The sequence below is a fragment of the Poromitra crassiceps genome (assembly GCF_964638095.1).
Source record: "Poromitra crassiceps genome assembly, chromosome: 6".
Taxonomy (NCBI): Eukaryota; Metazoa; Chordata; class Actinopteri; order Beryciformes; family Melamphaidae; genus Poromitra; species Poromitra crassiceps.
Genome location: NC_139627.1, coordinates 4,015,105 through 4,030,354, shown reverse-complemented (window position 1 = coordinate 4,030,354; position 15,250 = coordinate 4,015,105). Strand labels below are relative to the sequence as shown.

The window sequence follows — 15,250 nt, the reverse complement described above, 5'->3', positions numbered from 1 at the left end:
CTCTGTCTCTCTCTCTGTCTCTCTCTCTCTTTCTCTCTCTCTCTCTCTCTCTCTTTCTCTCTCTCTGTCTCTCTCTCTCTTTCTCTCTCTCTCTCTCTCTCTCTTTCTCTCTCTCTCTCTCCCTCCCTCTCTCTCTCTCTTTATCTCTCTCTCTCTCTCTCTCTCCCTCCCTCTCTCTCTCTCTCTCTCTCCCTCCCTCTCTCTCTTTCTCTCTCTCTCTCTCTCTCTCTCTCTCTCTCCCTCTCTCTCTCTCTGTAAGTACACATGCAGTTACAGCCGCTTCCTTCATCAAAGGAAGCCTGTGGAACACTGAACAAAGGCCGTACAGCACTCTTAACCATCCAAATAATAATACTTACGTGTAATTTGGCGCTGTGTTCCTTCCTTTGCCTCCTTTGTCTGCTGTTAGCTCTAATAGCTAGCCACGTGCTTCTGAGTATTTTTGATCCAGTCAAAGTGTCAGGCCTCACAGTGTGGTGTTAGAGTTGATTTGTTCTGGATGGGTCTGGAAATAGCAGCAGCAGGTGAGCGAGCTGAGCTCTGCACCACATGAGACCTTCCTCTCTGGCTTTGGATCTTCTTGTCACCATGGTGCCGCTTCATGTCTTGACGTAAGCCGGCCCAGGATGATGTGACACGCTGCCTTTGAGAGCCTGCTGCTCTCTCCATCCTCAAAGAGACAGAGAGAGAGAGGGGCCAATCTGGCAAATGGTGGATGGGAGTTAGCGGGGAGAAGAACTGGGGGGGGGGGGGAAGTGGAGTGGAGGTTGATAGTGAGAATTTGTCCCAAAAATAGACACAGTATACTGATCTTTGTTGTACTTCACTAATATGAGTTTCAAACAAACTGCCTTATACAGCTTCTGTTAGCAAATCAGCTGTAGGTTCTCCAGCACCACCCATATTGTCTTCCCCCTCCCTCCACCCTCTCTCTCAGGTGTCTCAGGTCACAATGTCTTTCTCCTCCCTCCACCCTCTGTCTCAGGTGTCTCAGGTCTAAATGTCTTTCCCCTCCCTCCACCCTCTGTCTCAGGTGTCTCAGGTCACAATGTCTTTCCCCTCCCTCCACCCTCTGTCTCAGGTGTCTCAGGTCACAATGTCTTTCCCCTCCCTCCACCCTCTGTCTCAGGTGTCTCAGGTCTAAATGTCTTACCCCTCCCTCCACCCTCTGTCTCAGGTGTCTCAGGTCATATTGTCTTCCCCCTCCCTCCACCCTCTGTCTCAGGTGTCTCAGGTCATATTGTCTTTCTCCTCCCTCCACCCTCTGTCTCAGGTGTCTCAGGTCATAATGCCTTACCCCTCCCTCCACCCTCTGTCTCAGGTGTCTCAGGTCATAATGCCTTACCCCTCCCTCCACCCTCTGTCTCAGGTGTCTCAGGTCATAATGTCTTTCCCCTCCCTCCACCCTCTGTCTCAGGTGTCTCAGGTCATAATGTCTTTCCCCTCCCTCCACCCTCTGTCTCAGGTGTCTCAGGTCTAAATGTCTTACCCCTCCCTCCACCTTCTGTCTCAGGTCATATTGTCTTTCCCCTCCCTCCACCCTCTGTCTCAGGTGTCTCAGGTCACAATGTCTTACCCCTCCCTCCACCTTCTGTCTCAGGTCTAAATGTCTTAACCCTCCCTCCACCCTCTGTCTCAGGTGTCTCAGGTCACAATGTCTTTCTCCTCCCTCCACCTTCTGTCTCAGGTCTAAATGTCTTAACCCTCCCTCCACCCTCTGTCTCAGGTGTCTCAGGTCACAATGCCTTACCCCTCCCTCCACCCTCTGTCTCAGGTGCGTACCTGGTGCCCTACTCCATTCTGCTGCTCCTCATCGGCATCCCCTTGTTCTTCCTGGAGCTGGCGGTGGGCCAGAGGATCAGGCGCGGCAGCATCGGCGTGTGGAACTACGTTTACCCGCAGCTAGGGGGCATCGGTGTTTCCAGTCTGATGGTAAGTGCTGTCATAAACATGACCTATTAATCGTGTCATCACACTGGACATCGAGATAGCCACGCCCTTGGGAAGACATGCAGTGTGTGTTCAGGATCACAGGCCTGAAACGCCAAATTTAATTTGCCAATTTCTCTCACTTGCTAAATGTAATCTTAGAGATCCAGTACACAAGCTACATGCAGAGACAAGAGGCATGCTGTGCAACTCATTCTACTGGACCCCTTCTGCCCACTCGTTAGTCCCCGCTGATGATTTACAGCAAGACGAGACACATACAAAGACCAACACCAGTTACTGTCATCATCTGTCCCCGTCCTCTGAGTCAGGACCCATCGTGTCCCCTCCCATCTGCTGCCCAGATACAGTGTCATCAGCCTACACGGTTAGTCAGTGACTTAGTGACTGACTGACTGACTGACTGACTGACTGAATGGATCACTGACAGACTAAAGTCTTAAGTTAGTCTTAGTCTGTCAGTGATCCAGTCAGTCAGTCAGTGATAGTCCAGTGGTTCTCAAACTTTTTCACCTCAAGGACCCCTAAACTGACACAAATTAGACCACGGACCCCCATTTGATAAGATTTTCTCCCAGGGTTCCCTATCTGATCAGATTTTTGCCTCTTTTTTTATATCTTTTTTGACCCCACTTTGAGAAGCACTGATCTAGTCATTCAATCATTTGGTCAGTCAGTGATCTATAGAGAGACAACGTAATCTTTGAAATCCATTGTTTTGTATGTGTGATGGAGTGCATTAATTTTCAAATCAGTTAGGATTTTAAACGCCTCCTGGTGTCTTCTGAGCCTTCGTCAGTCTGTCAGCGATGTAGTGTGAGGAGGAGGAGTCAGAGGAGTCAGTGATGTAGTGTGAGGAGGAGGAGTCAGAGGAGTCAGTGATGTAGTGTGAGGAGGAGGAGTCAGAGGAGTCAGTGATGTAGTGTGAGGAGGAGGAGTCAGAGGAGTCAGTGAGGCGTGCGGCAGCTAGGATGTGACACGGAGTCGTTGAGCAGCTATAAATACATGGCCATCATAGAGGAGCCCGGCCTGCTGAGAGAACACAGCTCAATAATTCATACGCGCCCCGACTGAAGCCCTGTGCTCAGCAGCGCCGCCCGGAGCCCCGCCTCCAGGAGGGGAAGTTCACGTCAACAAAGTGGCGCGTGTTCTCTTCTCCCTCTCCCCTGTTGTTGATGCTTGATATTGGGGAACCATCTGTGTGGTTTTTAGGAGTGATAATAAACACTAGCGTTATCTTTCCTCTCCCGTGCAGGTTTGCGGCTTCGTGGGCCTCTATTATAACGTCATTATCGGCTGGAGCATCTTCTACTTCTTCCAGTCCTTCCAGTACCCGCTGCCTTGGGCCGAATGCCCCATCCGGAGGAATGGAAGCCAAGCAAGTGAGTCCACAAATCAAACGGAGCAGTGAGCACAGCAAACAATTAAACACTGAAACCAGTTTCAGTGTTTTTCCCCTAGAACATTTTTCAGGCCTGGAGGGATTTCGAAACGTACCCCCCACCACCACAACGGTGGGGGGCCCTCGCTGGCGATGCTAAACTTTGAGCTAACCTGTCCGCATCTATGTTGGCAATGGCATCCCAAGTATCATCATATTATTATGGGATGCGATGCGAACGGTTGTATTATGGGATGTGCGTTTCCCAGGCAACTACACACGTTGACACGTTTTGGAACAGCGCCGCACGCTGGCACGATGCTCCTAAAAGCAAAATGCTTATTGTTTTGAATTATTTGGCATCTTCTATTACTGTCAACACCAGTATTGTTCTATTGTAATAATATGCCATAAAGGTTTGTTTGAAATGGGGAGGGGGGGGTGGGGGAATCTTTTTTTTTCTAGCCTGGCGGTGGCGTCGTTGGCCTGGCAGGCCTGTAGAATGGTAGGAGAAACACTGAGTTTAGAATATTTCAGCGAAACACAATTACTCATACAGAAGAGCATAATAATGTAAAGCACCCAACCACCAAGTAGAGCAAAACACAACAGAGTTCTGCAAGACAATTCCATATTCAGCAGACGCAGACACACAGGCAGCCTGATACTGCACAGAAGTCTTCTTTGCATCGAAGCAGCTTGCCTTGCTGTGGCTCCACAGTCAAGCAGACAGCAGACATTGTTTGCGCTGACTTCAGAGCTCGGACAGCACCCGCGCCTCACCTGACAGGCCGGCTCTGTTAGCGGGGTCTGTCAGAAGGAATGACCTAGCCCAGTGGTTCTCCACCCTTTTTCATATCAAGGACGCCCTTTAGTCCACATTAGGGCCATGGACCTCCATTTGATCTGATTATGTCTCTTGGACCCAAATCCGAGAATACTTTTTATTATCAGATATGATTTTGTCCAGAATTCCTCCATGACTGCCTGTATTGAAGGTAGAGAGATGACAGCAAATCTAGTCCTTCTTCTACATCATCTCTAATGGTGTTAAATTCCTGTAAATGAAATAATGGTGACACTTAACAATTCATCAACTTGCTGGGGACCCCCTGGAAACCCCTCAAGGACCCCCCCTGGTGGTCTCCGGACCCCATGTTGAGAACCATTGATTCGAGTCAACAGCCTGAGTACCTCGAATGGCTGGCAGTCTGTGGTGAGTGGTGGTGGAGGTGGCCACACTCTCTGCTATCTGTGCTTCTGATTAGATTCCTAGAAAACTCATTAGCTAATTGGATGCTCATCATGTCTTTCCCATTTCCCCCTCGTTAGTCGTGGAGCCAGAGTGCGAGAAGAGTTCGGCCACCACGTACTTCTGGTACCGGCAGACCCTCAACATCACCAGCAGCATCGACGACACGGGGGGCTTGAACTGGAAGATGACCCTCTCGCTGCTGGGGGCTTGGATCATCGTCTGCCTGGCTGTCATCAAGGGCATCCAGTCGTCTGGGAAGGTACTGTACGGGGTCTCCTTGGCTCCACAGCAGGGGCTGGGCAATAAAAATACAGAGATTACTGCTTTGCCATTTGTCTATGCACAGTAATACAATGCAGTGTTTCCCCTAGAAAAAATTTCAGGCCTGGAGGGATTTCGAAACGTACCCCGACCGCAACGGTGGGAGCCCTCGCTGGCGACGCTAAACTTTTAGCTAACCTGTCGCATCTATGTTCGCAAATGGCATCCCAAGTATCATCATGCTATTATGGGATGCGATGCGAACAGTTGTATTATGGGATGTGCCTTTCCCAGGCAACGAAACACGTTGACACGTTTTGGAACAGCGTCGCACGCTGGCACGATGCTCCTAAAAGCAAAATGCTTATTGTTTTGAATGATTTGGCATCTTCTATTGCTGTCAACACTGTCAACACCATTGTATTGTTGTATTGTAATAATATGCCATAAAGGTTTGTTGAAATTTTGAGGAGAGCAGGGGGGGGGGGGGGGATAAAAAGAAAAGAAAAAAAGAATTGCAATTTTTTTTCTGGCCTGGCGGGGAAACACTACAATGTAACAAAGGTTCTTGTTATATATAATCCATGAATTCATTTTAATCTGTGGATTTAATTTAGTCGGTTTTTCATTTTTTTTATTTTGCTAATGCTTGTTGGTCATAGGTGAGATGCTAAATCCTATTCTATTTGTGGATCTCATCTATGTTATGGAAGAGAGAGCGAGACATGCAACATTAATAAGCTCAAACTGAACCCAGCAAAGACTCAGGCTCAGGGTGGAAAATGCTTTGGTTGGCAACATCTGCATCAACGTTCCTGTGATCTGGATCCAGGGAGTGACTCATGTACCACAGTACAACATGCAGCCTGCATTTCAATAGGAAATACACAACCCAGAGTGGCCGAGACTGAGACAAGCGAGAGGAGTTGCCAAGGTCTGACACAGTTTTTTTTCAACCGCAAACTTCACCGTAAAGCCAAACGTGATCCAATTATTATAGCAATGCCACAATAATTCCCTGAAATGCCGTAGGAAGGATTTCTGAAGCATCTCTCCAAACCTCCAGGATTCCTCTCCACATTTGGTACAATTTCACAGATTCCTCACTGCCAAGTTTAAAAAAGAGAGAGAGAGAGAGAGCAGGCCTGTGATTGATTCATTGTGCTTTGGGAAGGGTGTGTAAGACTAGGGCCGTGTGTGAATAGCATGTTTACGTAGTGTGTGTGTGTGTGTGTGTGTGTGTGTGTGTGTGCGTGCGTGCGTGCGTGCGTGTGTGTGTAACTGACTGACTCCCAGCTTTTGACTGCACTATTACTGTTTATGTCCTTTGCATACTTGTATTTATGTGGACATAAATACATATTTCAAATGTGTGTGTGTGTGTGTGTGTGTGTGTGTGTGTGTGTGTGTGTGTGTGCTTGAGTGCGTGTGTGTGTGTGTGTGTGTGTGCTTGAGTGCGTGTGTGGTTGCAGTTTGGTCCTACTCCAAGTGATGTGAGGCTTCAGAAGCGCGGTGACCATGGTAACACTGCATTGCATGCTTGACTCTCTCTCCCTCTCTCTCTCTCTCTCCCTCCCTCTCTCTCGCCCTCAGGTGATGTACTTCAGCTCTCTCTTCCCGTACGTGGTGCTCTTCTGCTTCCTGGTGCGAGGCTTGATGCTGAAGGGAGCGGTGGACGGCATCGCTCACATGTTCACCCCGAAGGTGAGAGAGGGAGAGCACGGAATCACTGATCTCTCCTGTGGGATCTTAACCCATTGATACCTGATGCAGCATTTGCGTGTATATCCGTCATTTGTGTGCGTATCCCTTTAAGACCGCGAACCGCATTCGCGGGCTTAAAGGGATACACACACAAATGCTGCATCAGGTATCAATGGGTTAAAGAAAAGTCTGCGTTTGCATTCGGTCGGCACATGTTCAGGGAAATTGTATAAATAAAGTTTGAGGTAGGAAAATCTTAACGGTTCACAACGGCTCTCCATGAAATCTCGGTATAGACGGTTTTAACTTGACAACAATAACAACCGTCACAACCCATCTGAATATCCGGTTTACTTCCTGTATACATAGCTGAGCGCAGGCTGATATTAAATGATATTAAATGTTAACGTAGCCTATTTCGGTCTTTATGTCTTGTAGTAGTTAGTAGTAGTTGTTGTTGTTGTTGTTGATAGTTGCCATAACAACCACCCCTGTTGGAAAGACGTGCACACGCTGGGTAGTAGGAAGCGTTGTCGTCTGGTCCGGAGCTAGGCTGAGAGGCTAATAAAAGCTACATATTACAGAGTAAAGCTGACTATCAGTATGTTATTGCACGCATAGGCCTATCTTTACATTTAAACGTATAGCAAAAATAAACAAATAGAAATAGAAGTAGGCTATGTCAGTGTTTTCCCCTGAACAGCTGAGAAAGTGGACACTGTAAATAATTAGCACTGGGAAACTGATACAATTCAGGTGGCGGTAATGCAGCATTTAAGGATGCCAACCGCCATAAAACACAGAAGAAGAAGCTGAGAAAAAGGAAGCAGCTGGTGAAAACCGTCTAGACTGGGTTGAAAATGTAGTCGTAAAGGCCTGCTGCTGCCTTTGGTGCCGATCATTCATTCATGGATTGTTGACCAGATAGATATTTGTCATCTGTAAGTGACATTTAGTCGATGTAAGGTGTTCAGCCGGGAGTGAAGTGATTGATGCTGTCAGCTGCACACTGCTCATTTAGATCGCTGGTAGGAAAGTGTCATTACAGTAATATCCAGGCTCTATAGTGAACGTTTGGTTGATGTCTCCCTCTCATGGTGGATCGGTGTATTTGTATATATAAATGGACTCTGAACTGCAGGCTATGAATACTGTAGCATTATTATATACTGGTGTACTTGGGGTTCATTCCCATAAGGAATTACTTGTTAAATCAAGTTTTGTTCAAGGCATGATCTAGTAAGTTAATAGGATAAGTATTTGGCTCCCCTTGTAGAGCGTGTTGTTTTATAATACAATATACTCATTTGTTTTGTATATGCAATAAAGGCAAATAAGACAAATAAGGAGGAGCGTTTCTTGAAGTGATTTAAATGGAAAGACTAAATAAAGATACATTATCTAAGAAACATCATTAAAAAACCTGAAACTTAACCCTTGTCTGACCTGTTCACCGCCTTCTCCCTCTCCAGCTGGAAAAGATGCTGGAGCCGCAGGTGTGGAGGGAAGCAGCCACCCAGGTGTTCTTTGCCCTGGGCCTGGGATTCGGAGGCGTCATCGCTTTCTCCAGCTACAACAAGCGAGACAACAACTGTCACTTTGACGCCGCGCTGGTCTCCATCATCAACTTTGTGACGTCCATCCTGGCCACGCTGGTGGTGTTCGCCGTGCTGGGCTTCAAGGCCAACATCATGAACGAGAAGTGTGTCGTCGAGTGAGTGTTGTCATCGTGTCAAATCTGTCACTTGGCTAAGCATCTTACTGTAAAGACGCAGACGTGACCAAGTCAAGTCAAGTCAAGTCAAATCAAGTTTATTTGTATAGCACATTTCATACACAGAGGCAATTCAAAGTGCTTCACATAAAATGGTTGACACAAGAAAATAAAAGAATAAGAGGATAAAATATACATTTAAAAGCATCACAACAGAGAAAGAGCATAAAAAGTGCATTAAGCGACAGGCGCAGCAGTTAATAGCAAAAATAGCAAAAAACTTTAAAACTTATAGTTGGACTCGAACCTTTATAGCCTAAGGCCACACACATCTCCTAAAAAACAGCTGTCAGCAGTGAAAAGCGATGGTAAACATAAAAGTTTTTAGTCTATTTTTAAAAATAAGTAAAGTTGGGGCAGATCTGAGGTCTTCAGGCAGTTTGTTCCAGCTAGCAGAAGCATAGTGGGTGAATGCGGCCTTCCAAGTCAACGTCGCTCAGTTGTCAGTCTCAACTCTTGAGGCACAAGTCTCAAGTCCATGTCATTAATGTGAAGTCTGAAGTCTAAATGGAGACACCATGTAAACAACAAGTCAAGAGTATCAAGCCACACGGAACCCCTGGCCACCTTATTATAGGCTATCTTATTATAGTAATGAGATATCTTAAAGAAAACAAAATGTGTAGGACTTTTCAATGCAATATGGTTTTAATAGGATCAAAACATGAGTTGATAAGTGATGTCTATAATCAGATTCAACTCCAATAAATTCAATCATTTACAAATTCAGAAATAAATGCATTTCAGTCGTCTGCTGGAACAAATCTCATCACTTTCGATCTAAGTAATTTGCACAAACTCAAGATGTCAAGTCAAAATTTTAGAAACCTTTTCAAGTCATTAAATTACAAGTCAAAGTTAAGTCCCAAGTCACCAGAATCCAAGTCAAGTCAAGTCACAGGCAATTTAAACTATGACTCAATTCTTACTCGAGTCCCCACCTCTGGTAAGATGGGACCGAATTTGAATCAGACGGAACAGGATCTTGATATAACAGTTTTCTTTTTGTACGAGGTTTTGCCTTCTTTATTGGAATTGACCCATTGCCATAATTTCTCTCTTCTGTTCGATGAAAAGGCAGCTGTTTATAGTACAAGCGTTCTGCACTAACACCTCCCTCTTGACCTTCTCCACCTCTCTCCGTGTGCAGTAACGCAGAGAAGATCCTGGGCTACCTGAACACCGGCGTTCTGAGCAAAGAGCTCATCCCTCCTCACATCAACTTCTCCCACCTGTCCAGCCAGGACTACGCCGAGATGTACGCCGTCATCAGGACGGTGAGGGAGGACACCTTCGACCAGCTGGGCCTGGACGCCTGCTTGCTGGAGGACGAACTCAACAAGGTCAGACTCCGGGAAAGACTCAGAGGCTGCGTGTCGTGAGAATATGTTTCATGCGTATTTCTCTATATTTAGACACACGTGAATAATGGTTTTTGAAATCAAGATGAACTCAATAAGGTCGGAGAGACTCCGCATGCTGTAATGAGATTATGTTTCATATTTCTGTGTATAAATAGAGGAATAATAGGAAAATCAATAGGTATCTTATGGCATGCTCTCCCAACTGGATAATATCCCCTGTTTTGTGTATCTTCTTCCTCAGTTTACCCCAATATGCTCTTATCTTGAAGTAAAATAATCCTCTCTACCTCTCTCTTTAGTTTTTCTTTCTTATTTCTTTTCCGAGCACTTCTGTCTTTCCAGATCAGTCAAAAGTGCCTGGAATATCCTTGCTGTTGGTTGCCTGTTATGTTATCTAATGTAGCACTCATTCTGCATGAGAGCGTCACCTGGATTGTAAAATATGTAAACATTAAAATATAAATGTGTGCATAGTGCGAGTGCTTCTCTCTCCACACAGAAGCATTCTTCTCACTGTCAGCATCAGAAGCACTATGTCCTGCACGGCTTTCAGCTGTGCAGCCCGCCTGACCTCTGTGTCTCCCCCTGCAGGCGGTGCAGGGGACAGGCTTGGCGTTCATCGCCTTCACCGAGGCCATGACCCATTTCCCCGGCAGTCCCTTCTGGTCCGTCATGTTCTTCTTCATGCTGATCAACCTGGGCCTGGGCAGCATGATCGGCACCATGACCGGCATCACCACGCCCATCCTGGACGCCTTCAAGATACGCAAGGAGATCCTCTGTGGTGAGAGGGATGATTTGATACGATACGATGTTATAGAATAAATATTTAATGTAATCACACTACACTCAATTACATATATACAGCATAAGAATAGCATTAAGCCCATATATTGCATCCTCCACCCCAAATCTGAGTATAGTACATCACAATTATTATTACAATACTTATTGTAACAGAATACATAGTCAAAAAGACGATGGACTAGATATCATACAAGAAATGCTGCACATGTAGCTGCGTCTTCAAAATAAAGGCATGTATTATTTTTTAAATTTCCATTCCAGGTACTTACAATGCATTACTTTATTTACTTTATTACTTTACATTATATTTTGTGTAGCTGTCTTGAAAAAAAACACCAGTTACAATATCCAGGTCAAATCCCTTGTACTCCCTTGTACTTGTCCTCCCTTGTACTTCCTCATACTTGACGAATGAAAGCGTTTCTGATTCTGATGGTTTCCCCTCTTTCCCCTACTCAGTGGGATGCTGCATCATAGCCTTCTTCTTAGGCCTGCTGTTTGTGCAGCGCTCAGGGAACTACTTTGTCACCATGTTTGATGACTACTCTGCCGGTCTGCCTCTCACCGTGGTGGTGATCCTGGAGAACATCTCCGTCGCCTGGATCTACGGCACTAAGAGGTAACGGCAGCACCAGGCCGGAGGAGAATGGACTGGAATGAAAGACCAAAAACCATGTCAGGTCAAACTGTCTGGGTCAGGTGTTCTGATATGTACACCTACGCCCTGATTGGATGGGATTAGTTTTCAGGACAAGAGCTCTGCAGTCCAGCTCAAAATGATCTAGATGGTAGATGGTGTAGCTAGACACAGCATCACTTCATGCACTCATCACACATTTAACTCTTCATCTGTTGTTTCTTCTCATTGAGTTGTTTGTGTTGTCTTCTAATTGGTGTAGGCCTACTTAAAGGAGAGGTTTGGAGATCTTGGACCTCTTACATGCCTGTAGTTGGAACAGATGTGACTGAGAGGCAAATATTTCTTCATGTATCTCTGTATCTCTACGAGTCTACATGTCGAAGAAAATCCAGACTTCTCCATCTATAAAATGCTAACAAAATGACTAAAAAAATTCAATGGTTTCCATTCGAGTTTTCCCTGATGTAAATGTTTACAGTGCAGACAGCCATAGGTGAAAGAGGACAACATCTTTATTGGCACTGTTTGCATGCTGTCTGTAAACATTAGATTCTACAGACACATAATATACAGTAACAGAAATAACACAATATGGCTTTAGGGTGAACACACTGTCTATCATCATCTTTCTTTCTTTCTTTCCTCCCAGGTTCATGCAGGACCTGGAGGACATGCTGGGTTTCAGGCCCTACTCCTTCTACTTCTACATGTGGAAGTACGTGTCGCCGGCTATCTTGATCGTGCTCATCATCGCCACCGTCATCGAGATGGCCATTAGCCCCGCGGGCTACAACGCCTGGGTGGAGGCGGAGGTGAGTGTGGCTCAGGCCCCGGCCCTGCAGGCTGTGTGTCTTTGGTTTCGTGTGTGTGTGTGTGTGTGTGTGTGTGTGTGTGTGTGTGTGTGTGTGTGTGTGATAGAGAGAAAGAAAGAGGTAGAGGGAAAAGAAAGAGAGAGAGAGCGAGAGAGAGAGAGAGAGAGAGAGAGAGAAAGCACTTCCAGACTTGAATTTTCCATAAATGCTAGCCAACCCATGTTGCCACGTCGGAGCATCTTGTTATCAATATTCATCCATGCATCTGCTTGGCCTTTCAAATATGGCTCCGGTCCAATGGTTTGTAGTGTTACTCACTTCTGCTTCTCTTCTCTTCTCACTCTCTCACTCTCCCTCTCTCTGTCCCTCTCTCTCTCTCTCTCCATCCCTCTTTCTCTCATTCTCTCTCTCTCCCTCCCTCCCTCTCTCTCTCTCCATCCCTCTCTCTCTCACTCTCTCCCTCCCTCTCCCCCTCTCTCTCTCTCTCCATCCCTCTCTATCTTCCCCTCTCCCTCTCTCTCTCTCCCTCTCTCTCTCCATCCCTCTCCCCCTCCCTCTCTCTCTCCCCCCCCTCTCTCTCACTCTCTCCCTCTCCCTCTCTCTCTCTCTCTCTATCCATCTCTCCCTCTCTCTCTCTCTCTCTCTCTCCCTCTTACTATCTCTCTCCCTCCCACTCTCTCTCTCCATCCCTCTCTCTCTCTCTCTGTCCGTCAGGGCGCAGAGCGGTTCATGAGCTACCCGCCCTGGGCCTTAGGCATGGCGTACACCCTCATCATCGTGGCCATGCTGCCGCTGCCGCTCGTCTTCCTCGTCCGCCACTTCAACCTGGTGTCGGACGGCTCCAACAAGCTGTCCGTGGCCTACCGCAAAGGCATGATGAAGGACATGTCCAACCTGGAGGAGCAGGACGAGCAGCGCTTCATCCTCAGCAAGAACCCCAGCGAGGCGCCCTCCCCCATGCCGGCCCACCGCGCCTACCTGGGCCCCGGCGGCACCCAGGAGATGACCAACACCAACTACGGCACCAGCACCAAGACGGGCTACCAGAACATTGGCTCGCCCGAGTCCGAGCTATGATCCGATGAGCACGTAGATATTCCCGCCCACTAAACCCAGAGAAAGAAAGGGAGATATATATATATATAGAGAGAGAGAGAGAGACAGTGAGGTCAAGAGAGAGAGAGAAAGAGCACTGCCGGTTGTTGCAGCGTTCATCACACCTTAACCCCAGAGGAGCTGAATCCCTCTATCCCGCCCCCTTCCCTGCTCCACGCTTCTGATTGGCTGTCAGCTTTGATGAAGGGGATCATGGGAAAGTGATTCCAAAACAGATACGATGCCCCGTTTGTCTATCAAAGTATTATAGGGGGCAGCAGAGAGAGAGGAAAGCAGCTTAGGAAGATGACAGATACAGGGCTTTCAGTTAGGTAACAAGCTCTCGCTGAGGTTAAGGTGTGTCCACAACGCTGCAATACTTTACCTCGTACTGAACCATCATCCCCTGTGTTCACTAGTTTGGAGAGAAGGTTATTTCTGGAGACAGTAGGGCGTCACGTGCGCTAAGGAGCGCTTCATGTTATTCTGGTTCCATTTGAGAAGATTGTACTTCATGGGGATAGGGTGGAAGGAGATTATTCTTATTCTTATGTTCCCTCTACTGCTGTGAAATGTCACCTCATCCTATCTCATGGAAGATTGACTCTGGCTTTCTCTCTGACATGACCTGATCTTAACCGTTCATCTAACATCTGCAAAGAGGACATTTCTCACTTGGTGTACAAAACCAGGGCACGTTCATCCATAACAGTATGTCATAACCAGCGCTGGTGTAACACAGTGTGTCAACAGTGTTATGAAGAGATGATAGCTTACAGTCATGCTGAGGTATGCTGCGCTCAGTCACTGCCCGCATCGCGCGTCAGCAATAGCCCACCAGTCAAAGTAGAGCCCTTATGATTATGAAACTCTCCTTCTATCCCTATCCCCCCCATTGATGTAGAATACTGTACATATGTGTTGTCGTGCAATAGTCAAAGTCTAAGATGTGAGCATAAATCATGTATATATATACACTCCAGTAGTGCAAACTAGGGGAAGTTTATCACCTGCTTATCTATTCTCCCTGGAGCTGCGACAGCGAAGCACAGAGCCCCCCAGTATCTTTAGCATTTGCGGGTATATCCCTGTCACGCGGTTCGCGGTCTTAAAGGGATACACACACACAAATGCTGCATCGGGTATCAATGGGTTAACACAGAGCAGCACGTCTCATGACAACCACCGTTCCCAACAAGGCTCTGCTCCCATCTCTTCTCCAGCGCTCCAGACAAAGGCTTTCCCATTTTGGATCAATGCCTCAGAAGGCAGAGGGGGCTTTGCAGAGCATAGCGGTTTGTGTTTGATCAGCAGGCAGCTGCACACTCATCTCTGTCTGAGTGTGTGTGTGTGGGTGTGTGTGTGTGTGAGAGAGAGAGAGAGAGAGTGTGTGTGTGTGTGCAGAGACAGAGAGAATGAATTGTGTGTTTGTTTGTGTCTTTGTGCGTATATGAGTCTGTTTGTTTGCATGTGACTGTGCCAAAGAGACAGCGAGAGAAAGGGGGGGGTGTTAGCGTGCATTTGGCTAATAATAATGTGTGTGTGTGCGTGCGTGTGTGTGTACGTGTGTGTGTGTTTGCGTGCGTGCGTGTGTGTGTCTGTCTGTATGTGTGTGTGTGTGTGTGTGTGTGTGTGTGTGCGCCTCTGTGCGTGTGTGTGCGCCTCTGTGTGTGTGCGTGTGTGTGCGTGCCTCTGTGTCTGCTTCTGTTCTGAATGAGTGCTGCTGCTGGTGACCCTGTTTGTTTAAAAATAGAGCTGCGTTACCCAGGGGAAGCCGTGGCAACGCACCATAGAGACGAACCCTCCTGCGAGGTGGTGGGTGGAGGAGGAGGAGGAGGAGGAGGAGAGCAGCACTGCCTGGCTTTGTCTGCTCCACCTGCACGGCACACACTGTCCTTTCAGCACTACACTCTGATGAGACTGTCAACAGTGTCTCTGACGGTGTTACAGTGTCCTGACGGTGTATCTCTGATGGTGTTACAGTGCGTTGACAAAGTTCACCGCCATGCCACGCTTGTGGATTATTCATATGTCATCCCACAAAGGATGACGTCAATGTTTATGGTTCATCATCGTACATATTCCTCATATTGTGGCCGCTACAGACATGATCGTCCCATAAGCAATCTACACTCGATGTCTTTTTGTGAACTGCGGTGTGAAAACTAAAGCCTTTTTTATTTTCAATGTAGAATCTTCTATGACAA

The 15,250-nt window shown here is 47.0% G+C and overlaps 1 protein-coding gene across 1 annotated transcript in view; it reads left to right on the top strand.

Annotated features, from left to right (window-relative positions):
* The window catches only part of slc6a17 (solute carrier family 6 member 17), a gene marked incomplete at both ends in the record, with an annotated part of 16,604 nt that extends 3,579 nt beyond the window's left edge, over positions 1-13,025 (top strand). Inside the window, 10 exons of the mRNA XM_083639366.1 lie at positions 1,775-1,932; positions 3,206-3,332; positions 4,664-4,845; positions 6,441-6,551; positions 8,024-8,265; positions 9,476-9,668; positions 10,281-10,473; positions 10,956-11,115; positions 11,786-11,948; positions 12,663-13,025. Of these exons, the coding sequence (XP_083495492.1) occupies positions 1,775-1,932; positions 3,206-3,332; positions 4,664-4,845; positions 6,441-6,551; positions 8,024-8,265; positions 9,476-9,668; positions 10,281-10,473; positions 10,956-11,115; positions 11,786-11,948; positions 12,663-13,025 (1,892 nt within the window). The remainder of the gene's footprint in view (positions 1-1,774; positions 1,933-3,205; positions 3,333-4,663; positions 4,846-6,440; positions 6,552-8,023; positions 8,266-9,475; positions 9,669-10,280; positions 10,474-10,955; positions 11,116-11,785; positions 11,949-12,662) is intronic.
* Between the last annotated feature and the right edge of the window lie 2,225 nt (positions 13,026-15,250).